The 23,485-nt window shown below is 38.1% G+C and overlaps 1 protein-coding gene across 3 annotated transcripts; it reads left to right on the forward strand.

Moving 5' to 3' along the window:
- The first annotated feature begins 1,537 nt into the window (after positions 1 to 1,537).
- hook3 (hook microtubule-tethering protein 3) lies at positions 1,538 to 22,160 on the forward strand. 3 transcript variants are annotated; one of them, XM_088011021.1, is made up of 24 exons: positions 1,538 to 1,985; positions 6,382 to 6,467; positions 6,583 to 6,655; positions 6,741 to 6,791; positions 6,898 to 7,030; positions 7,136 to 7,203; positions 7,321 to 7,386; positions 8,227 to 8,310; positions 10,252 to 10,415; positions 10,505 to 10,645; positions 11,494 to 11,581; positions 11,690 to 11,803; positions 11,949 to 12,059; positions 12,157 to 12,241; positions 12,337 to 12,406; positions 14,532 to 14,672; positions 14,911 to 14,998; positions 15,217 to 15,251; positions 15,388 to 15,470; positions 15,817 to 15,917; positions 16,037 to 16,141; positions 16,236 to 16,307; positions 17,038 to 17,174; positions 17,351 to 22,160. In XM_088011021.1, the coding sequence occupies exons 1-24, from the start codon at positions 1,929 to 1,931 to the stop codon at positions 17,361 to 17,363; spliced, it is 2,166 nt and encodes a 721-aa protein (XP_087867147.1). In that variant the 5' UTR covers positions 1,538 to 1,928; the 3' UTR covers positions 17,364 to 22,160. The 3 variants fall into 3 exon arrangements, with proteins under 3 accessions (XP_087867147.1, XP_014843415.2, XP_014843416.2); XM_014987929.2 differs by having other exon boundaries at positions 18,996 to 22,160; XM_014987930.2 differs by having other exon boundaries at positions 17,038 to 22,160.
- Positions 22,161 to 23,485: the final 1,325 nt, after the last annotated feature.

The raw sequence follows: 23,485 nt of genomic DNA on the forward strand, positions 1-23,485 counted from the left end.
TGAGGGGCTGGGTAATTCAGAAAAAAAATCTTAATTTTTATCCAGACAGAAAATACCCTCCCATTATCAAAGGGTATGTTTGTTTTTTTTACTTTGTGTGTGTGAGATTATGCTACTACAATAAAATATTTAGTCTATTCACACACTCCTTCCACATGCCAGTACTTGCATCTGATTCTATTATTTACACAAAATCGGTTTTTCTAACATTGCTTAATGTAACTCCTTTTAACCGGTGTTTCCACTTGGAAGAAAAATCCTTCCATAACATTTTACGAGAAAGTCAGCTGCTGTGTAAATGTCGAGTTCTGTTTACAATTTTGGCATTAACTTTAAATCTCTTTCAATCCAATAAATATGTTGCACATGCCAAAATGTGGCAAACCCTTTTTTTTTTTTTTTTTTAATTGACTGGCAGCTCATCTACTGTGTCTCAGTGGTGTTTCGGCAACTTCCACCTCCGTTTCAACACCAAGAACAAAGATGCTTAAGGTATTATCACACCTAATTTTCTAGACCTCAGAACTGGTTTGGAGAGAAATTTATACCTTCACACCTCTGAGGAATCAGTTCTCGCCCTGGAATTTCATGTAGGTGATTAAAAAATGCTGGATGTTAGTTTTTCTACCAAAGGTGTAGTCAGTCTTAACTGAAAAATACACACATCTGTATTTTTCAGTGTATTTTGATAGACTTTATAAACTTTTACCTTTATAACACAGCAGGTCATGTAACACAGTAACTACTTGTACACTTTGTCAAAAATAAGATTTTCCCACAATAGCAAAGTCTGTAAATTATTTTTAAATTAATCCAGTGGCTCTCTGCCACGTATTTCACAATTACTTTATAGCCATGGTGCTTGTCATAGCAATGGAATGATTATATTGGTGTGTCGATGACAAATCAGTGCGGGTTTCATTATGGGCCTGGATGGGAGAAGCAGGGAGTCAGAGGTTGTTTATGAGGTTTGTTGTCCGTCAGAGATCAGATGAAATGGTTTGATCAAAACATTAATTGGCTTGATGGCAATTTCAAAAAACAGAAGCAACTCTTCTACATTTTATCACATTGAAACAACAAACCTAAAATACGATTTTGAAGGAAAATGAAAAATAAAATTGTTGGTGTACTGCTACTGAAAACTGCTTTCCTTAGTGATTAATACATTTTTATTTAATCTAAACCTGTGGAATCGCATAGACCATTTTCTAGAGTTAGAACATTTACAGTTGAAGTCAAGAACTAAATCCTTAGTAAGACTTGAAAATGGATCTTAATTCTCTTTATCTGAGCTGATTAAGCTTGAAGTAAAAGGAGGTGCTGCAAAGTACTGACTCATAAGAGCTGGATACAAATGCAGCCTTTCCACGCCTTTGTATCGTTTAAATAAAGTAGTTTTAATTTTAAAACCACTTTTGAAAAACTAAGCTTTTTTTCCCATTTGACGATTATTCATAACTTCGAGTTGTTTTAAACTCCAATAACAAACTGTAAGTTGAAACAAAAAGCTCAATGAATATGAAGTGTTTTAGAAAGTACTGTGTTGACCTAACTATCTATGTCTAGGGTATAATTCCAGGTGTAATATTTTACAGTTGAAAAGTAAAAATAAGCGAAACATGAATTTCATTTAACAAATGCTCCTATAATTGGTAATGATTTTGTTTGCTAAACAATCCGTCTGAGACACATATTACATACTCTATAATAAGAAAAAATAAGAAAAAAAACTAAGTTCCGCTGACTCTGCCCGCCCACAGCGCCTCCGAAAGGCGCCGGCTTGGGCAAAGCAGCGAACCCTATCACTGGCCGACGTATCGGTGAGACACCGAAAAAGCAGCAGAGACCTCTGGAGTGTATGAAGCTCGCTGTTAAGTTCGGGCTCCCTTCGCCACGCAGACTCAGCCAGCCTACGTGAACTAACCATGAGCACATCAGAGTCCTTGGATCGAATGGAACTCTGCGAAAGTCTCTTGACATGGGTAAATACTTAAATCAGAGTGTTTTTATAGTGACAGACAGCTCTCCGGCGCCGGGGCGATGCTAGCTAGCATAGAAGAGCTAGCGATAGCTCCTGGAGCTAACAGAGGAAACGTTAGCTGGCTAAAGGAAAATGACACTTTGGTTACGTATGCAGGCCAGCTGTTTGCTGTGTTCAGCCACCATCTACCATCGTGTGACCAGAATGTCGATTACAGCACAAATCAGATTTGCTGTTACTTAATGTTAGCTCAACTTTCTGGTTCTTGAATCTCAGCTGTATGTAAAAACAGTAGATCCAGACAACATCGGTGTTAGATAGGCTTTAGTTTAGCATTTCTTTGGCGAAGCTCCCTCCCACCCCATAGATCGTTTAACGTGTCAGCTCTGAGGCTGAATTCCTGTCATTCTTGTCAATGTAGCATGATGGTCACTCGTCCTTCTTCATTCTTTCTACTGAGCCAGCTGTCAGATACACGACGCTTCCCTCATCATTTATTTGCACCCTCTCAAAATCCAGCCAAACTCGGAATTACAGGGCTGAAAAGCTGTCAGACCCCAAAGTCACGTGGTTTCCTGTCGTTCATGTTTACACTGTTGGAGAAAATCTCCCAGCTCTCTTTAGTCAGAGATGTAATACTTCCGATGATGCTCACCCTGTTTGGTAAATTAGAAATGTAATGTTTGTTGTTGTACATTTGATCAGTGTTGTCAGAAAACATATCAAAATTGCTCTGGTCACATGTTTACATCTCAGGAAAGTGTATATCTTTACATGACAGATCCATTTATCTGAATTGGCTGATTGTCCCTCTATCACCCAGGTTTAATTTTTTTTTTCTTTTGAAATTTTCACCACTGAAACTGCCTTTTACTGATTATGAACCAATGAAAGGAAAACAATCAGATTCTGAACTTTTTACTGATTGACTGGCACATGTCTGCTGTAAAACTAACATTTATTAAAGAACCTGCAGCATTTTGTCTCCTGTTTATATGTTAGGGTACTTGGAAAAAAACCAACATAAATCGGTATCAACCTGGAAGTGGTTGATTGGTGCATCTATTCTTTACAAATATATTTATTTTCACTGCAAAGGTATATCTGTTTATGCAACTTAGAACTTTGCATTGTTAAATGTTTTTGATTTATTTAGACGACACTGATTATGGATTGTCAGATATGTCTTGTTATGGAAACTTGCCATAAGGAACATGTTGTCCCACAAACCGCCTGCATAGGTTAGGAGCCTGTTTAACAAAGACAGGTACTGATTGAAGAGCTTGATACATTCTTGCTGTGTTGTATCTGTATTCCTCAGCATTGTCTAGTGCGTCATGCTGTCTGGATGCAAACTGAAGAACACATCTGATTACTGTCTGTTACTTAACCTGCAGCGTTTTGTTTTAATTCCCTTTCCGATGGCCGAACGTTTCATTTTCCCAGCCGTTTCCGCCAACCTATAGGTGTGGATTTCCTCTATGACCTCACTCGACCCTTCAGTTTTGTGTTTACTTCAGTTTGAACATTTGTGGGCCCGGTTTCAGTTTCAGCAGTCCATCGTAAACCTGCTGGATTTGGTATCCTTGCTTTGACTTGGCCTGTGCTGGCTGTGGTCGATAATTTCCACTGTGAATTAGTTGATATAATTAAAGCCTCTTCTAGCTTTCCATTTGAGCCCGTTTACCCTGCAGTGCTGGGCAGCGAGCGCGACGCAAACTGGATGTAATCTGAAACAAGTGCGAATGTTGAGCCTTTTGAATGTCTCACATTGCATGATGGTTAGGTTCCAGATTAATTAAACCGATTCAGCATGTCAGTTTACGCTATTATATCACCAAGAGGCAATTTAATGAGCTGTAAATTATAAACAGTAAACATTTACATGTTGTCTTTTATGAGACTGACATCTGTTGCTTAGTAACACGTTAGCTGTCAGTAACAGATTGGGGTTATAGTGGATCCAGTACCAGAGAAATGTCCAGACAGACCATTTGAAAGTGTGTGTGCACCGGCTCTAACTGCACAGAAAGCTTTATAAAGCAACATGAGGCCCAATTCACAGATACACAATGTGTAAAGCAAGCCGCCTGAATCGCTCTCTCTCTCTCTGCTACTTCTGTACGGTTGGTTCCACATGAGCATCAAATCGCTTAAATCCGTTATCTGGTTGTTATGATCACTGTTTTTTAGTGTGTTAAACGTAGGAAAACTGGTAATTTTGTATGTATTTTTTCTTTAAAAAAAAAAAAAAAAAAAAAAGTAAGCGTCTGGTTTCAAATTGTCTGAATATGTTTAAATCTGCAACAACAGATGTTGCTGAAAGTTTCCAAGACTGTCAAACAGGTTATTCCCTGTGTGAAAATGTTTTCATCCTTTTCGTTTCCCCGCATCCCATTTGTGTTTTAAGTGGGTAGTTCACCCCGTGTTTTTCTTTCCTTCCTCGTCTGACCTGCAAAAAAAAAAAATAAAAAAAAGGAAATGATGCAGAGCAAATGTTGTGGCTCAAAACATTTAGAACAATGTTTCTTCCCGCTGCCTGCTTTATGGCCGTGCTTCAGTTCTCTCCCCAGAATGAATATGGAACTGAACGTCGTTTTGAGATGCGCCGTTTCGCACTATTTACCATCTGTGATCTCAGTCTGCAATATCTGTTTCTCCTCATCGTACCTCAAACTGGAGAAAAGTGAGTAGCGTAGACATTAGAGAAGGTAATGCGTACGCTTAAATCAGCAGAGGTTCTTACCTTCAGTAGTTAGACGGATCGATGAGGGAAGTGTAACTGTGTCTTTTAAAGTAAATGATAAGAAACTAAGAATATATATATATATGTTTTTTTTACATAAACATAAAATTATGGAACATAAGCTCCCTGTAAGCATGATGGTAGTTTTCAAGTGTTTTTCACCAAGTTTGCTGTCTATTTCCTTATGTTGCTTCTTAAATGATACATTTAAAGAGAATATTTTAACATTAGAAGTTTAGTTAGTTACTACAGAGAGTGTTATAATACATCAAGCTCGAGATGATGCACAAAACTGCATTTACAAGCTGAGCTGAGGATTTACATTTATTATGAGGAAGAAAGGGGTTTCAGAGTTTCAGCTCTGTTATAAGCAAAGGTTCTTTCAGCCAGCTGAGCAGCAGTGTGCAGCATCAAGTGAAAGGTGTCGGGGGTTCAGAAGTGGGCGACTCTGACATTTCATTTCATTTCATTGACAGAGCTTTAACTATAGGGAAATATGATGGACTTTATATATATATATATATATATATATATATATATATATATATATATATATATATATATATATATATATATATATATATATATATATATATAGAAGTGTTAGTTCTGTGCCTCATTTGAAATTTGGAAATCTAGCTCTTCAAGTACTCTAATGCCAGTTAGAGCTAGAAAATGAAAAGTTCTGCCAAAAGCTGAAAAGACCCATTCATAAAAATGGATCCTGAAGCTGAAAAGTGAAATAAAACAGAGGCAAATGGACGCCAGGTTGTATGTTCTTAGAGCTCTCAGAGCTGCTTTTTAAATTTCCTCCCAGTATGGAAAAATGAGGCTACCTAACACTCACACTTCAAAAACCTCGTCTGTTTTCTTGCGTTTTGAATTCCAGCATTCCTGCAACAAGTTTCCCTCCTCCTTTGGCGCATGTTTCACTGGCATCTACACTGAAGAATATAATATCCGTTACAGCTGCATACTTTCTGCCTGTGCTAGCAGGAGAAAACTGCAACTACGGGGAAAAGACAGTGGTGACATGGCATGTGAGGTAGTGTGGAAAGAAGAATAGGATCCGAAAATTACTGAGGCGATGGAACAGGAAGTAAGTGGTGAGGAGAAGCAAAGTGGACTTGGACAGTGCGTGTAAATACTCAGGTTGTACTTTCAGTAAATTCTTTCTGAAATATCTACTTCTACTGGCAAATAAACATCCGGTTTAGCTTGTGTTTCCTGGCACAAAAACATGTCTTTAAATTCTCTGACGACAGATATGTTCCGCCTGTTTCCCTGCTGCTGTTAGGAGCTTAGCACTCGGTGTCATGCTGCAGATATTTCGGACACAGTTCTGAAAATGCATGAAGACGATTTCCACCCAAATTCACAGTGATTTTATCAGACCTGTTAATGGCGACGGTGTTTTATGAACCACTAGGGGGCACGATAAACTTTAAAAACAAGTTTAAATTCACAACCTTATTCTAAAACAAGAACTGTGTTTCATTCTCTTTTTAGTTTGCATACTACAAAGTAATCAAAATGTTGACATTCCACTGTGTTAAACAGTAACACTGGTTAAACTGATCGCAGCTTACCCTAAAAATGTGTGTGTATGCGTGTGTGTGCGTGCGTGTGTGTTTGCCTACCGCTTCCACAGATCCAAACATTTGGAGTGGAAGCACCATGTAAGACAGTTGAAGATTTGACCAGTGGGGTCGTAATGGCCCAAGTCCTGCAGAAAATGTGAGTTTTTATTTATTTATTTTTTCCATTTATTTGTTTATTTCACTCACTGTTTTTGTCTTGACACATTTATGCTACTAATATTTTCTTTGATTTTTTTATTATTTTTTTTTAGAGACATATCATATTTTAATGATGCTTGGATTACCAGAATCAAGCCAGAGGCCGGGGACAACTGGAGGTTAAAGGTCAGCGCTGTCTTTTCTCAGGAGTAAATGTATGGAGTTGCATGGTAGTAATGAATGAAATTCAACCAAGTTTGTGTTTCGACAGGTCAGCAATCTAAAGAAAATCTTGAAAGGCATTCTGGACTATTACCAGGAGGTAAGAACATGAAGCTGTGCAAGTTTTGATTTAGTCTGTCTCAGGTTTAGATGATTTTTGTTTTGTTATTATAAATATAATAAGTATTTAACATTTTCCTTTTCAGGTCTTAGGTCAACAGATCAATGATTTCACACTACCAGATGTAAATTTGATAGGAGAGCACGCTGATGCTGCAGAACTCGGGAGAATGTTACAACTCATCCTGGGCTGCGCCGTTAACTGCGAACAGAAACAAGGTGCTTATTTCACCCTCTGATAATAAAGCTGGTATAAATGATCAGCAGATGAACTGTGTCTATGATGGTCTGATTGATTTTTGTTTGCTGTTTTGCGTTGCATAGAATACATCCAGACCATAATGGTGATGGAGGAATCAGTACAGCATGTTGTCATGACCGCCATCCAGGAGGTGGGCATTTTGTTCTCACATTGATATTATTTTGACTCATCCTTTGTGTTTTTAATTTGTTATAAACAATCACTGTTTTTCTTTTTTTTTTTTTTTTTTTTTTTTGTCCCTCTGCAGCTGATGAGTAAAGAGACTGCTGTCACCCCTGGAGGAAATGACTCGTATGCAGATCTGGACAGAGAGGTGTGGAAAGTTTTATTATTCACAAGATCAATTCTGTTTTGCTGGATGCCAGAAGAATGACGGCTTCTTTTATGAGGGACTGAGATCAGCAGTGTACTAAGGGATGTTGTCAGTTTGGAAGTCCAATCTGTTCTTTTCACATGATACGATCTATATTGTGAAGCGGATCTGTCCCTTCTGGAGTAAACCTTCCTTACAACATGACGGGACATGTTCTAATTGAGCCGTGGTCTTTAAAAGCAAAGATCTTTATCACATAGTGCATTTGCAGTCTGTTATTTGACTTTTTTAGTTTGCTTGTTTGACCTGATTAAAAGCACAATAATTTAAGACTGCATAAACATCTACATTTGCAATTAATAGAAAACTTAAATCAAGAAAATCTAATTATTCTTCCAAATAGAAATAATGTTTATCCTATCAGAGAGTATCTGATCTAAAGAAGAAGTTTTTGTCTGTTTTTATGCCAGTGCGCAACAAATGGTCATGTCTTTAACACTATATATATATATATATATATATATATATATATATATATATATATATATATATATATATATATATATATATATATATGTACAGTTACGTTATCAGGTCTTCCATTGATTATTTAGGTTCCTTTTCATGTATGACCTGCAGATCTCCCAAAGAAAACATTGGTGACTCATTTTGGATTTTCTGCTTCTAAACCCAAAAGAGTGCAGATTATTGACAGTTCATTTGAAAGCCGTGTACATATGAGAGGATTTTGATTGTGACCCAGCCATCTGTCATCAGTTTAATCAGACAAATTGGTGCAATTTTAATGTGTTGTTCCCCCCCGCCCCCCCTTGTTTTTAGCTTAAGAAGACAATTGAGGAGCTGAATGATGCTTTGGCAACCAAGGAAGAGATTGCTCAGCGGTGTCGTGAGCTTGACTTGCAGGTCAGTTTATAATGATAATAATGATAAAAAAAAAATTATAACAATGCATTTTTTTAACTACTAGAAGTCCAAATTGTTATTGTGCAATTCTTTTGAATAAAAATAAAATATAAAAAAAAAACCTGATGAATTAACCACGTATAAACAACAACTTTTATAAAATATTCAACACCGGGAGAACATGTCTCATGTTTTCTTATATATTTTGTAAATTATTTAATATGCACTGATTGTGTTATGCTTCCTAATTTAACAAATGTTATTCAGCATATTTAGGAAAAAAAAAATCAGCTCTCTCTTTTTTTGTTTCTTCGCTACTTTTTATTTCATGTCATTAAAACTGATGAATTTTCCTCGCGAGGAGCAAACCTATGGTGATTTTTTTTTTCTTTTTTTAGCCTCATTGTTGAAGTCTGATCTGGAAAACTTAAAAAAACAGCTGTGGATCTAAAATTGTTGTTGTTGTTCTTTGTCTTTTAAGTCGTTTCCCATTTCTTTCCCGTCTGTTTCAACACTGTGGCTTGTTTTAAAGGCCCTCCATGCCCAAGAGGAGCGTGATAGACTGAGGTTAGACTTTAATGAGCTAGAAGAGAGGGTAAATCCAAACTTCATTTTCTCTCTTGTCTGCCTTCCATCCACACTGAGTGCCGTGTTAAGTAGTCCTGCCGTTGTTTTCAGCCTGCTTGCACCAGATTTTCCTTCTCCAAACTGTGTGAGCATGTGCGAACGTGTACACGTTTGTGCACAAACGCTTGTGCACACATCTACACGTGGTGCTTTTGGAGCACACACACCGTCTAGAGCTGCAGTTTTGTCTTGAGTGTGTCAGGTGGTGTCCTGCACTAATGATCCTGAGCGTTTCTCACCTCAGTTGTGTTTCATCCTTTTTAGTAGCAGCAGTAAGACGGCAAGAGGAAGAGGTTGAAATGAAAGTGGGGGGAAAAAACCCAACATTTACAGCAAAACCTTTTTTTTTTTCCCCCTTAAGACTTTATTTTTTGTATCTTGGGACTTTTGGTCTTTTGCATTTTGGGACTTTTGGTCTTTCATAGGGATTGCGCTCTTCAAAAACATTTTTCTTATTTTGAATATAGACATTTGTGTTATTTCTGGCTTTTTTTCTATCCATCCACACCTTAGTTGGAGTATTTTCTTGTTGCAATCTTGGAATTTTCACAGCAATGCAACTTGTCCTAGAGCTCGTTATCATAAGCCATTTATGGACACATCTCAGTATATTAAAATATCACCAAGAAATTAACTTATTTTGAAAACCTCATTAAAATAAGTTCACTTTGAGGTCTAATGAACTTACAGTGAAACTATAAGTTAGGGTTAAATCGTCAACGCTGGACGGTTTAAAGACGATCAGTGACCGTTTTCCTGTCGTTTCTGATGATCGTTGCGTGTAGCTCTGAGTTTTTTAAGGATTACGTTGATCTTTGTCAAATATGGGAACTGAAAAATGATTTTAAAAAATGGCACGATGGGTAATTTTGCCTTTGAACATATCAAAATATTTTCCTTCCTTAAAAAAACGTATGGTGAGTTCTTGCTTTTGCTGTTTGAAAAGGACGACAACCAGCAGCTTCTGCTTTGCTTCGTGTGGAGTTTGATTCCTTGGTTATCAAACTGAAAAGAAAACATGTCCCCATACGCAACCCTCCCGCTGTGTTGGAATTTGTTTATTTGCCTCATTGATGTGTGTTTGGTGTGTACTTACCAGAGTAATACGTTGATGCAGTGATTGAGAAACTAATTGACAAAATTCTGTGAAAACTAAAGTGTAATCTATGTATTTTAAGTAATCTCAAGTTGCAAAACTTTAACTGCTTTTTATGTCATTGCCTTGTTCACCTCTCTGGATTCCCCTGCGTTTTCCTCCTTTCGTCCCACACTTCCTGTTCTCTGCCTGCATCGGCAACACCTCCACCGTCTCAGGTGGCGGCTCTGCAAGAGGAGAAGAGCAGCCTGCTGGCCGAAAACCAGGTCCTGATGGAGAGACTTAACCAGTCTGACTCTATCGAGGACATAAACAGCCCTGCTGGACGTAGACATCTCCAGCTGCAGACACAGCTGGAGCAGCTGCAAGAAGAAACCTTCCGGTGGGAACTAGCTTCACAAACTAGTAGCTGAATAGACCGAAGTTGACGTTTTCTTTACAAGACGTGTTGATTTTCATGCTTTCTGTTAGGCTGGAGGCGGCAAAAGACGACTACCGGATCCGTTGCGAGGAGCTCGAGAAAGAGCTCCTAGATGTGAAGTCCCAGAATGAAGAGCTCACGTCTTTGGCAGATGAAGCCCAATCTCTGAAGGACGAGATGGATGTGCTTAGGTAGGACTGGGAGGTGCATGGACGTTATCTTAGTAAAACAAGCAAAGCTTGTAAGAATTAAAGAAAGTCATCACAGTACAACCAAAAACTTCATTGTAACTTATTAGGATATTATGTGATTGACCAGCTAAGGAAGATTATAAGAGAAAGGGTTTATTGTTTTCGGTTTCTTTTTTCTTTCTTTTCACAAATAAATATGTAAAAAGAGTGACATAGGTTTTGTATTTACCCCCTTTTCTCACACACCATTCATTTTCACAAATGCGCCTTTATTGCAGAACAATGAATGCGTGGAACTATCTGTCTTTAGCTCTCATAAAAGCTGAACAGAAGCCGGCTTTCAAAGCTTTTGACGAGCAACGTTAATCTGAAATGGTTAATTATCCTGTATTTTATCAGTTTCTCAACACTTTGAATGAAATGTGATTCATTTTATTGCTAGGTATATCAAATCTTTCATCGGCTCTATGTACGTATGATGTGTGTTTTTAAAGATTGACCCCAGGAAGAGTGAGCTGTATGTAAAGCCTAGCTAACGTGGATCCTAAAAGATAAACGATAAACTACTAAATACAATTCACGACAACCAAATGCTCTCAAAGGTCAACTAGGCATAGCATACGAGTCCACCTTCCTGTAATTTAATGCTGTCACTTAATGGGGAGGGAAAAGTTAGCCAAAAAACTGATATATGGATTAGGTTTATAAGTTACACTTTCAAGAATATTTAGTTTGGTTTGCCTTGCACTGTCTCATAAAATCTCAATAAAAACCACATTTACATGGAAGGAGTACAAATACTTTGAGAAACTAAGTCGAAAATTTAGGACTTCCTGTTTTCTTCTTAGACATTCATCTGACAAGGTTTCCAAACTGGAGGGTACCGTGGAGCACTACAAGAAAAAACTGGAGGATATGGGGCTACTCAGGAGACAGGTACAGAAACACACTGACAAATGTCTTTTATTGCCTGCTTGTCAGCCTAAAAAGTTACCTGCAAAGCAGAAGTGATAGATATGGCTAATATTGCTCTCTGTGCTCCAGATTAAGCTTCTGGAGGAGAAGAACACAGTGTTAATGCAGACTAACGTCAGCTTGGAGGAGGAGCTTCGAAAGGCCAATGCTGCCAAGGGCCAACTGGAGACCTACAAGAGACAGGTAGGTCCCTGACCAGCTGGGGTTTTACTGACGGGGGAGCGTAGCCAAGCTCTCTTGCATTTGCAGTCGTGGTGCTCCTGCAAGTTTTTAAGAAATTATGACGGGTGTTTTCTTTTTTCTGGGGAACTCCCTCGTCTCTCCTCAGGTGGTCGAACTTCAGAACAGACTTTCGGAAGAGTCTAAAAAGGCCGACAAGATGGAGTTTGAGTACAAACGCCTCAAAGAGAAAGTGGACTCTCTACAGAAAGAAAAAGACGTATGTAATGTCTTTTGAATTTAGAGGGAAATGAAGCTCCCCAAAGTACACTTTCTGTTTGATGTAGTATTGTATCCCCTGTTCTGTCCCTAAACAGCGCATGAGGACAGAGAGAGACTCTCTTAAGGAAACTATTGAGGAACTCCACTGCGTTCAGGCTCAAGAGGGACAGCTTACATCAAGTACCGGAAAGCCTTTGTGATCAAGTATTAACAAACGGAATCCATTATTCTACGTTTGTTTTACAAAATGAACTGCTGTTGTCCGTTTTTATCAGGTTTGTTCCCACTAGGGGGCAGCGAAGGCTCAGATTCCCTGGCTGCTGAGATCACCACTCCAGAAATCCGGTAAGTAAATTAGACTTTTTAGTCCTGTGTCTTATTGTTTTGTCAGCAGTCTCTGGTCACTTTGTAGCAGTCGAGTGTTTTCTGATCCAACTTTAACTCTCCTGCTTTGGCCCACCATCCACTGTGCAGTCACGTCAGTCATTTACTTATATGTCAAACTATATTCAGTGCATTTTATTAAATTTAGCAAACCTGTTTGGTTCACCTGAGCGATAACCATGTGCCCCTAGATAACAAAAGCCTTTTCGCCTGTTTTTTGAAAATATTTCTTTTACCTCACCTGTTCTAAGCTGGAAATCCATAAACTACGGTCTTCTTCATAGGAACAAATTGGCGTTGTTAAAATGGGACTTGATTACCTCTCTGAGATTGAAAATGTGACAGCTCAACAGTATGTAGCTAAATGTGACCCCCTTTTTTAAAAATGTTAGTACCTGCCCCTTTAAAGTTCTTTACATGTCCCTGGTGATGCGCACTAAAACGTCTTAGCCGTACTACTCGGACCATTGTTTAATCATCCGAGTAATACTAAAAGGCTTTCTTTACGACTATTGCTAAGTATTTATTTATTTTTTTTTTTTAATTAAGGTTTTAAATTGAATCTTTTCAATTTTAGTTCTATAATAGGGGATGAGTAGGTCAATATTTCCCACGCAGAATCTTAACCTCTTACCTGACATGATGACATCTATTTTCCTCATGGGCCCATTGACTTACACGGACAGCTAAGGGGTTTTAAATGACCTTTCAGTTAGCTCTTAAAGTTTTACATTTATTTGTTGCTTTATTTCACACTTCATTCATTCTGTCTGCTGCTGTTCTGGTTGAGGCATTATTAGACTTCTGTGTGAATCTTCCAGAGGCCCTCAGCTGTTCAGTCGGTGTTCTGACTTGTCAGAGCTGTTTTGGCAGCAAAGCTATCTAATTATTATCAGGCAGCAGGTAGTTAATCACAATGTTATGGTTGCTCAACAGAATCATCCACGGTACTGTATGTGTTTCGCCTCGTCCTCAACGAGCCTTTTCTTCTGTTACAGTTTCTCGTTTTGGGTTAATGAGATGTTTCGCTTTAAAGCTTTGTGCAACACCTTTGTACGAGTTGCATCAGCTCGCTAACAGCTTTCCCAGGGAGGTTCTTGCTGTGCCTGGGTTTATGTTCTGTATTTTTTTTTTTTTTTTTTTTTTTTTTTTACAGCACTTATGAACCTAAAACAATTGGCCGTTATGCAGAAAATCCAGAAATTATAATCGTTGAAAAGCTGCTTAACCCAAATTCAGACAACTCTAGCAATTAGACAGAATCTACTGAAAGGAGAATTCTCTGAGGATGTCTCGTCTTGGAGGCTTTTGAAATGGAAAAAGATTCCCAAGTCAAAATTTTTCATCATCTGTTGAGAATCTTTTAAAACGTCTGGAGTTTTAGGTGTTTATAAATGCATTTCTTTGAATGTGAGTTCATTAAAACCATATACCAGAGATGGACTGATCAGCTTTGACCTGCTGACTCTGATTTGTGAAGTAGGAAATTATTAGAAGAGCATTGCAGATGTGTTTTCAGCAGCCCTGCTGTGAGCTGTTAACACTTTAGGAGCAGAGTTGACGTCACGTTGTGTGCATGAAAAAGCAGTTTATGTTTTAAACTCTTAAGCATCTTAAGAGTTTAAAAGTCTGTGTATTCCCTGGTGAATGCAGACCCTCACCATCCAGTATGTTCCAGAGATTAAAAGCTCAGAAGTGATAAAATAGAATAACTTTGTTGAACTGTGTTCTTCTGTCCTCTTATCGGCTGTAAGTCTCTTCCTTACGCTGCATGAATTATGTATAAACGGGCCCTGAAATGTTGTAGAAAATGTGTTTTCCTTTTACCTGGGTTTTAAAACCTTCTGTGTTTTTTTTTTTCTTCTTTTTTTTCTGACTACATTGCTAAACATCTCGCTGATGCTGAAAAGGTGTTCTTATTTTCTTGACCCTTGCAAACTTTGCCGTATTAATACACGCCATCGCTTTTGAGTTTGGTTGTTTTTGTTTCTACATGTATCCCCAATTCAGTGCCCTAAGTTAATTAGAGATTATTGCCAGCAATTCTGATTCTGACCTAACTGGTCCTCGCGGCGCGTTTCCACAGGGAACATCTGATTCGCCTTCAGCACGAAAACAAAATGCTGAAGCTGGCCCAGGAGGGATCGGACAACGAGAAGATCGCTTTGCTGCAGAGCCTGCTGGAAGATGCCAACAGAAGAAAAAGTGAACTGGAGACAGAAAACAGGTTTGCGCAGAAAACTGTCCAGAAAACAAAAACTTTGTTTCCCACAGTTTAAAGTTTATCTAAATTCAAGATGGACTAGGCATCAGTTGGCTCTCATTTTGATCTGTTGATCTCAGGAGACCTGCATATTTTGTAAGACCTGTAATATTTTATGTACTCCTGTTGTAGTTTTCAGTATTCTCATTCCAGTGTTAAAAAACCTTGTTGTCATATTAGTTTTCCATTTCTTTTCATCTAGATTAATCAATCAGCGGTTGATGGAGGAGCAGAGTCAGGTGGAAGAGCTCCAAAAGACGGTGCAGGAACAGGGCTCAAAAGCAGACGATGTAAGTGAACCGAATGCTCTTTTATGTTTTCATTTCGACTTTTACTGACGATAAATAACCACATACCTCTAACTTCTGAGTCCTAATAAAAATAAAAGTTTTAAAACATTCACTCTTGACTCGTTTATTGTGCACGTCGGTTTAAATGAGTGACTGTGTATTAATGATTGATTTAATTCCGTTTGTTGTAAAGCATTTTTCATTTGTTTCTGTTTCAGTCATCAGTTCTGAAGAAGAAATATGACGAACATGTGTAAGTTACATTAAAATAAAGCAGTCATGTATAACTCAGATTGTTTTAAGGGCTTCCTACAAAACCGTCTGACCTAATTTGGCCAAAATCTCACTTTTTATGAATCTTTTTTTTTTTTTTCCTGTTGTCGTTTTAGGGAGAAGTTACAAGAAGTGAACAACGAGTTACTGAAGAAAAACGCTATCATCGATGAAATGGAGCCTAAATACAATGCCAGCTGTGAGTTTGGACTAACTGCTGACATGTTTGAAGCCTTCTTTTCACTTTCATTTCCCTGCCAAGGCAAGAGCTGTGGAGGAGGAATGCGATCGCTGCCGTTTGTCAGCAGAAATTCAAAAAAAAAAAAAAAATCGCCGCAAAGCAAAATTTCATGAAACGTTGGAAAACTGTAGCATTAGCAGAAACAAAAGATCTGCAGCTCAGATTGGGATCTTTGTCATTAAAGATGATCCAAAACACGGCACTGGCCTTGGCAGACGTGTCTTCCACCCTGGTGTGTTTATGTAAAGAACTGTATTACTTTATGTGGGATATGTGGAAAACTTAAAAGATATTTTCATACTAGCCCAACGAGTGGATGAGCTTGAAGAAGCTCTGAAGAAAAAAGATGACGAGATGAAACAGATGGAGGAGAGATACAAGAAATATCTTGAAAAAGCAAAAAGTGTGAGTGAAGTTTCAGTAAAAAAAAAAAAAAAAAACCTCGCCATATTTCTATATTTACACACATCAACCATCTGTAGTCAGACGCATCCAGACACGGGTTCTGATTTTTACTCTGGCAGGTTATTCGGACGCTGGACCCGAAACAGAACCAAGGCTCCGGTCCGGAGGTTCAGGCCCTGAAAAACCAGCTCCAGGAGAAGGAGAGGATGTTGATCTCGCTAGAGGTAAATGAGCCCCACACTTAGGGGTTACATAAACACCATCTATTAAATGACTTTATTAAATGTAACTTTAACGTTTTGTGCTCATTTTAAACAGAAAGAAATGGACAAGACAAAAAGCCAGCGGGATCACGAGGAGAAGCTGATTGTTTCAGCCTGGTACAACATGGTAAGAGATGAAGTCACGTTGACTTGTTGATTTGGCTGTACATCATAAAAACATGATGTAGGTCATCAATTATGAAACAAGAAATAAGCGTTACATTTTGTCAAACGCCGTCAAGCAAATGTTGATCAGCGTTTCAGTTGCTGTAAATCAAAGGCGACGTCGGGGTTTCAGCTGTTTCGCAGTTTTCTGGAAGATTTTTTTTTTTTTTTATGTTGCGTTATAGTGGCACAGACCTTCATTTTAAAAAAATAATAATTTAATGAAAAGTAACAGTAGAGGGCAGCAAAACTGTGCTTTAGAAACACTGTAGAAACAGGTGAGCACTGGTGTGATAGCATGAGCTTCGTTTAAGGGAAGTATCCTGTCTACTCTATGTCTGAGTCCACATTTATGTGATGCTATAACACATTATTAAATGAGCTCCATTATTCTATTAAAACTTAATTGCTGTTTCTTGTGTGTCGATTACCTTTTTTCACACTTTGTCATGTTCCTACCACGACCTTCAGCGTAATTTTGTAGGGATTTAATATGCCTGTGTTTACTCACTCTTTGTAAAACAGCTGAAGCTCTGATTACATTTAGGACGGTGCATTAAGCGTGATGTTTTCTACCGTACCTATGTAATGCAATTGAAGATTGCTCTTGTAACGTGCCAAAATGTGCATCAACCTCAAAGAGCACAGTTTGGCCCTCCCGGAATCAAGTCGTCTTCTCTGTGTCCTACCAGGGCATGTCTCTGCAGAAGAAGGCGGCTGAAGACCGACTCGCCAACACCGGCTCCGGTCAATCCTTCCTGGCCAGACAGAGACAAGCCACCAGCACGCGTCGCTCCTACCCAGGCCACGTCCAGCCAGCTACCGCAAGGTAGACGGCCCCAGGGCACTAAAAGATAGCTGCTTTTTAAATTCTCTGAACTTGCTTTTAACTGGCAAAACCTGCTTTGAGGCACAACATTTCCATTTATCTCTAATGGATTCTGCCTTTGATTTTCTGTTTTGATTTTTTTTTTTTTCCCTTTTCTTTTTTTTCTTCTCAATCAGATCCATGAGGTAAAGATTCAGGGGGCAAGGAGGCCCAAATCTTGCACCCTTTTTTATTTTTCTTCTTCCTGCCAAATCCTATTTTGACCTTGACTCCCATCCAGTGATGCAAGACTTCTACCTTATTTGAACCCCAGCATATATATTTTTTTTTAATATTGACTAACCACTCCAAACGCCCTTCCAACTGACCTCTTGTTGAACTTGTTCTGTGTGACAAACTTTACCACCCAGGCGCTCAGAAGAGTTGCATCTTTTTGAGAAGTTATTGTCTTTTTTTGATGAGGAGGAACAGATCTACCTTTTCATGCAGTATTTATGCACTTCTCTACCTGTGACACTGACTTCCGTAGGAGAACGACTGTCCCTGCTGAAGATCGAATGTTTAAATTTTATTTCATATACCTTTTTACGGTTGGTCTTAATTAACTGATTCATAGGAAGATTTGTGTTGTTGTCTTTATTTTTCCTGTAAATGTCTGAATACGGTGACAGTGGTTTTTAGAATAACTAGGTTACAGTTGGGAAAACGAAAGCAATAATTGGGAAATTTTCTCTCTCTCTCTTTTTTTTTTTTTTTCTTTCCCCAAAAAGGAATCAACTTCGACGGGGAAGGTGCAATCCATAATTAGCTACAGTGCTGGTCAGAAGTTTTATCGTCAACAAGAATTTATTTCATTTGCGGCTCCTAGTTTGTTTGAAATGTTTCTCTTTTTTTGCAAGGAGTATTTAAAAAGCAAAAAAAAAAAAAAAAAGTTATTTTTTCAACAGGAGTGTACAACTTTGAATATTTTGTCCTATTCATATCAGGTTAAAATATAGTTGGATATATTTGAGAATTGGACAAATTGCAGTGGTGCAGCTAACTGACATTTTTCATGAAGCTTTTCCTTCTTCATTAAACGATGCCCCCACCACACATGAGCGTCAGCATTTCAGCTGCTACAAATGCGGTTTAAATGTAGTCATGGGAGTTAGACCGCTTTCAGGTGTCCAAATATACAAGTAATAGAAAAGCCAAATGCTTGAAATTACTAAATATCGGCGGTTTTTTTTTTACAGTCACAATGTTGCACACATGTAATTGCAATGATAGTCTCTCATCATCCCGACAATGAACACAATGCAAACTTCTGACCTGCACTGTAGATTGTTAAATGTTCATGCGCGTCAGGATTTAGCTTGTTTAGTAAATAACAGGATTCTGGAGCAGAACCACTGGATCTGGTTTTTAGCTTTACCAGCACGTTCTGGTTTGTGTTGATCAGCGTTTGTGCGCCATAGATTTTTATTTATTTATTTTTTTTAACCGTCTGTTCCTCTCAACGAACCATTTTGCAGGACTTTCCTCCAAGATAAAATACTTCACGGGCTTTTGGCCGTGCCATTGTTTGAGAGTTTACGTTGTTCTGACGAACAATTGAAGAAGATGATCTATGTTTCCATATAGGGATTTTAGATGCTCCTTTACCAGGAGTTGCACAAATTGTTGTGCGTCAGTTTTCTTTTCCATCTTCTCTTTAACCCAAATGTTTCACGACCGACAGATCTTCTATTAACTTTAATTTTAAACTGACACGGTGCTTTTTTTATGCTAACCAGCTCTCCCATCTGACCATAACATCTCTCTCTCCTCCTCCTACAGCAATATCACTGCATGACTGGTATGCCAGTGAGCTGCTCCTAGCCTTGTGCGGCCGGGCCCGGCCTTGTCCCCCCCACCCCCCGTGGCCTGCCCTGACCCCCGGGGCCAGGCTAGGCTGAGGCACCTGATGCATGAACCTGCCTGTCTACTGTTTGCATGACCCCTCTGTGTTATTTCAAGCCTTCAAAATAACCCGTCCCTCTGTCGGCCGCAGCAGCATGAGCACTAACAACCCTTCCGCATTGTTATGCATCATAATCTCCAGGCAAGTCTGATGAGGGGTTTTGGGATCTGAAAAGAAAAGAAAATTCTCCGGTTAATTCCCTTTTCCACCTTCCGTGCCAGTAGTCTGATGTTAACATCCCTGTCCTCCCTCCTTCATACCTTCTAACTCCGCTGTTACACCTGATGGACACATCCACTTGTGCTTTCACGTGCAGCAAGTCTGTTACAACGCAGTGCGCGTTTCAAACATCCCAGAAGGGATCAGAGTACAGCAGTATTTCCTGTCCGTCAACCTGTTTCGTATTTATGAAGATCTCGTCTCCGGCTGGCCGCGTCAGGACACCTCAGTGACATATTTCCTCAGATCCATTTCAGTCTACATGACTGAGAGGATTAACATGTTATTTAAGAGGTGGAGCCTGCAAATTGGTCTTGTTTAGAGGTTTCTCCCCTTAAAACTGTCGCGTCACGTCTGACCTCTTATTTGGTGGATTGGATCTTAAAAATGTTTTTTTTTTATTATTATTATTTTAATTTAATCCAGGTGTTGATTACAGCAAGTTTTGAACAAAGTAAAAAGCTTTCGGGGACTTTCCTCCGTTGCCTTGTTTTTATGAGCTGACGATGGTAAATAACGTGTGCTATATTAACAGTCTTGTTACAGATTAGTTTTTATTTGAGTTAAAAGTCCTCATTAAGCCTAATCATGCCTTTTTCCAGCCCTTTTTCTGCATTAGAATTTTTTTTTCATCTTATTTAATTTATTTTTTGAGTGTAGGCCACAATTTAAGAGATGATTGTAATTATACCAAAAAGCTTATCTCTTTTTTTTTTCTTTAATGATTCACAATTTTAAATTACGATATTAGATTAAAAGTGCATTTGCATTCATAAGCCAATGGGCAGTCTGTTCACTTTAGGCCCTGACGTAAACCTCATGTTTGGGCTGAGTAGTAATCAGTGAAATGATGTGGAAAAGGCAGAAAAAGGTTGCATTAATTATAACTTCCTCTAAGGAAAACGTCAAACCAGCAAAAAGCAGGAGAATTTCATGTCTGGTTTTCAGTGTTATCAGAGCTAAAAGTCTTGCAGTATCAAAGTATGTTGGCATTTTTTTTTTTGATCATGGAATAAGATGCAGTTCATTCACTTTTAGGCAAATTTAGATGTTTCTGTCAGCTATATGTATGGATGTTTTCCAGTTTTGTTTTAGTAAATGTTTTATTTAACTTTTATTTTCCAGAGTTCATTAAAAATCTTATCCAGAAACTGACAGCATGGACGAGTTGCAAGTGTTAAACCCTAGACGTGATGGTTTAACCCTCCAGCCGAGTGCCTTTTGTTTCTGATGCTATCAAAAGGTTTTTAGGTTTGGATTCAATATGTTACAAGGTTTATTGAGTATTTACGGCAAACAAAAACCTCAGTTTGTCTTTATCTCGACAATAACTTAACTCTAAGTTTGGCTTAATGAGAGCTTTTCTCCCCAACGTTTTACTCATACTTCTTCTGTTGTGTAATCTTAGTTTAATCCATGCAATGCATTTTATCCTAATGGCTTATTTATTATTATTTTTTGCTTGTACAGCAGTGTTAACATTTGTTTTTATTTAGTAGTATTATTATATTACCATTTATACTGTTACAATGGATGTAATTGAGATCAAAATACTGTTAAATAACATATGCAACTAAAGGAGAAGGTTTCTAGTATTAAAGCATTTAACTCCAAGTATAAACTGGAGAACCGTGAAAGTTACGGTTCTTGTACCGACAGTGTTTACAGGAAAAAAAATCTTTTTTTTTTTTCTTTTTTTTTTAAACACTGCACAAATAAATTAGCATTTGTAATTGAGTACGATGCTTTTCTCTGGAACAAAACAAGCAAAACCACATTTTAATTCTCGCATCAGCAAGATTTTCAGTACTCGCACAGTCTATGGAGATGAGATTGACATGATGGTAGCAAAAATGATCATCAAATAAAACTATTTTTCAAAAAAAAAAAAAAAAAAAGTGTTGAAATAACATTTAAGAACATGGACGACTAAAGTTTCCAGGATTTCTTTTTTTTTTCTAAATGAATCATATTTTTGTAAATTATGCGACATTAACCATTTTTTTCCTGTTTGTACTTCAAGTAACGTTACACAGACCTCTTTTAACCGTCCATCCTCAGAACATGGCTTGTATATATGACAACGCATCCACATTGTGGTTGACCCGTTGACATTTATGTCAGGGATTTGGGCAAACCTGCATTATGAACACTCATCTAAAAAGAAAAGAAAAACACAGGCTTTCTGGTTTCCTCCTTGCATCCCTATCAAACCACCCACTGTAATTTTGTGTTCGCATACCTCCATTACCTGATTACAGGTGGGGCCAATTTGTTGTCCTTTTCAATGCACATTTCTTGGCAATAAAGAAGGGGTTAAAAACCCGGTGTGCTGCTCTAACGAAAACTTTGAAACTCACTTCAGTGTTCTAAGAACAAATATTTTATGCTGAAACCCATTGAAAACTATCATGTCTGTGTATTTTTACATGCCTGGTATTCCCTAGAGTTTTTTTTTAAATTTTTTTTTAATTTGGCTATTAATATCACTAAGGCTCTGTCAAATGAATTAGAAAGCTGAAATGAACAACAAAAGGGGCCTTGTCTGGTTATTGTTCCATGAATCGCAAAGTAGCAAATGATGTCCTATTTGCCAATATTTTATATTGCTTGTATAGAAAGACAAATTGTACATAACATTTGTGGTCGTGTCGTAGGGCTGTTTTAAAAATATATGCGATTCAGGAAATCAGGAGATCATGTCTAGTTAGGTGGATTTCATCTCACATTTATCCAACAAGGATTAATTACGCTGATGAAAATGTGCTTCCGACACCATGAAACCTAGAAACCACGTTGTAAATAAAACTTGTATAAAAACATGTTGTTTTGTCCCATTTATTCAGATTTTTTTTTCACACAGTACATTGTTTGATCAAAATATATGAGCAGTAATACTTGATAATGACATGCAACTATTGTACGTACAACTAACACCCTTAGATGCCAAAAACTACAAAATACAACTCGGTGTTTGTAAAATAAAGCAGTATTTGCAAACGGAGTGTTTTAAAACCGGCCCCGTCGTTCTTGAACGTATCCTCAGCTCAGAATTGGAGCGGGGCTGTACAGTGTTATATTTACCCTACCTTTCCCAACCTAGCATTCCATCTCTAATCTTACAAATAATTCCGCTGTCTTGTTATGTTATTCTCTGTAAGCAATGGAAAAAATCTGTTAGTCCAGACTTTGAACTGCTCCTCTTCTCTGCTGACACAAACTGGGCTCTGCCTGGGAAATGGAGCCTGAACGCCCCCCGAGGCTGCGGACACCGGAACATCCCTGTATCAGTGTCCTATTCTTCATTCCGGAGAGCTCCTTTTTCTCCTCTCTCACTAACCTCAGCCTCTGGGTGCTTCCTGACACAAGTCCCAGCAGAGGTCCACAGTCAATATAAATACACTTCTCTGGTTACCCCCCCTAACTTCTGTCTTTGACATTCTAAGTCAAAAGAGGGGAACTGATGGTTACAGTTCAATGTGGCAATATCAAATTCCATTTCAGGATGAAATAAAAGACTTTTAATGTGGTTAGGTCTGAAAAACACAGAGATGTTCTTGTTCTCTGGAAGTACATTTAGTGTTTAATCAAATGCTGTATGTCTCTTGCTCTCTGCTAATACAACAATCATACAGGTACTGGTCAAAAGTGAAAAATTATACCTCAAATACTTTTCAATTGCAGTTCTTCCCCCAGTTTTAAGTCCAGGTTTTTGTTTTGCTGAGAATTGTTTGTTTTTGTGGTAGCCACTTGACCTGTGGCTCATTCAAGCATAAAAAGGCTCCTAGCCTCAAAAGATGAGCCAAAACGATGTCAACACGTAACAGAAAACCAATTTTAAATTGGATCTTTTTACCTTTTCTACTCATTTCTGTCATTGAACCTTTGAAAAATATCACAACATGGACTGACGAGTAATATTTTGCAACAAAAGTTTCATTCCCATGGATTGATTAGCTGAGAAAAACTGCTATACAGCATTGTGAAATGTGTTTGCTTCTTTATGGACTTTTAAAAATTCTTATATTGTTGGTGTAATGGATTCAAAAACATAAAAAAAAGGTGCAGTTATTTTTTTAAAGGTATATGGCAGACAACATGAAGCAGGCAAACATAGGAGATCGGGTAAAGAACAGCAACTCATTAC

Source organism: Poecilia mexicana, unplaced genomic scaffold (assembly GCF_051168715.1).
Source record: "Poecilia mexicana isolate PSO_F unplaced genomic scaffold, ASM5116871v1 scaffold_12, whole genome shotgun sequence".
Taxonomy (NCBI): Eukaryota; Metazoa; Chordata; class Actinopteri; order Cyprinodontiformes; family Poeciliidae; genus Poecilia; species Poecilia mexicana.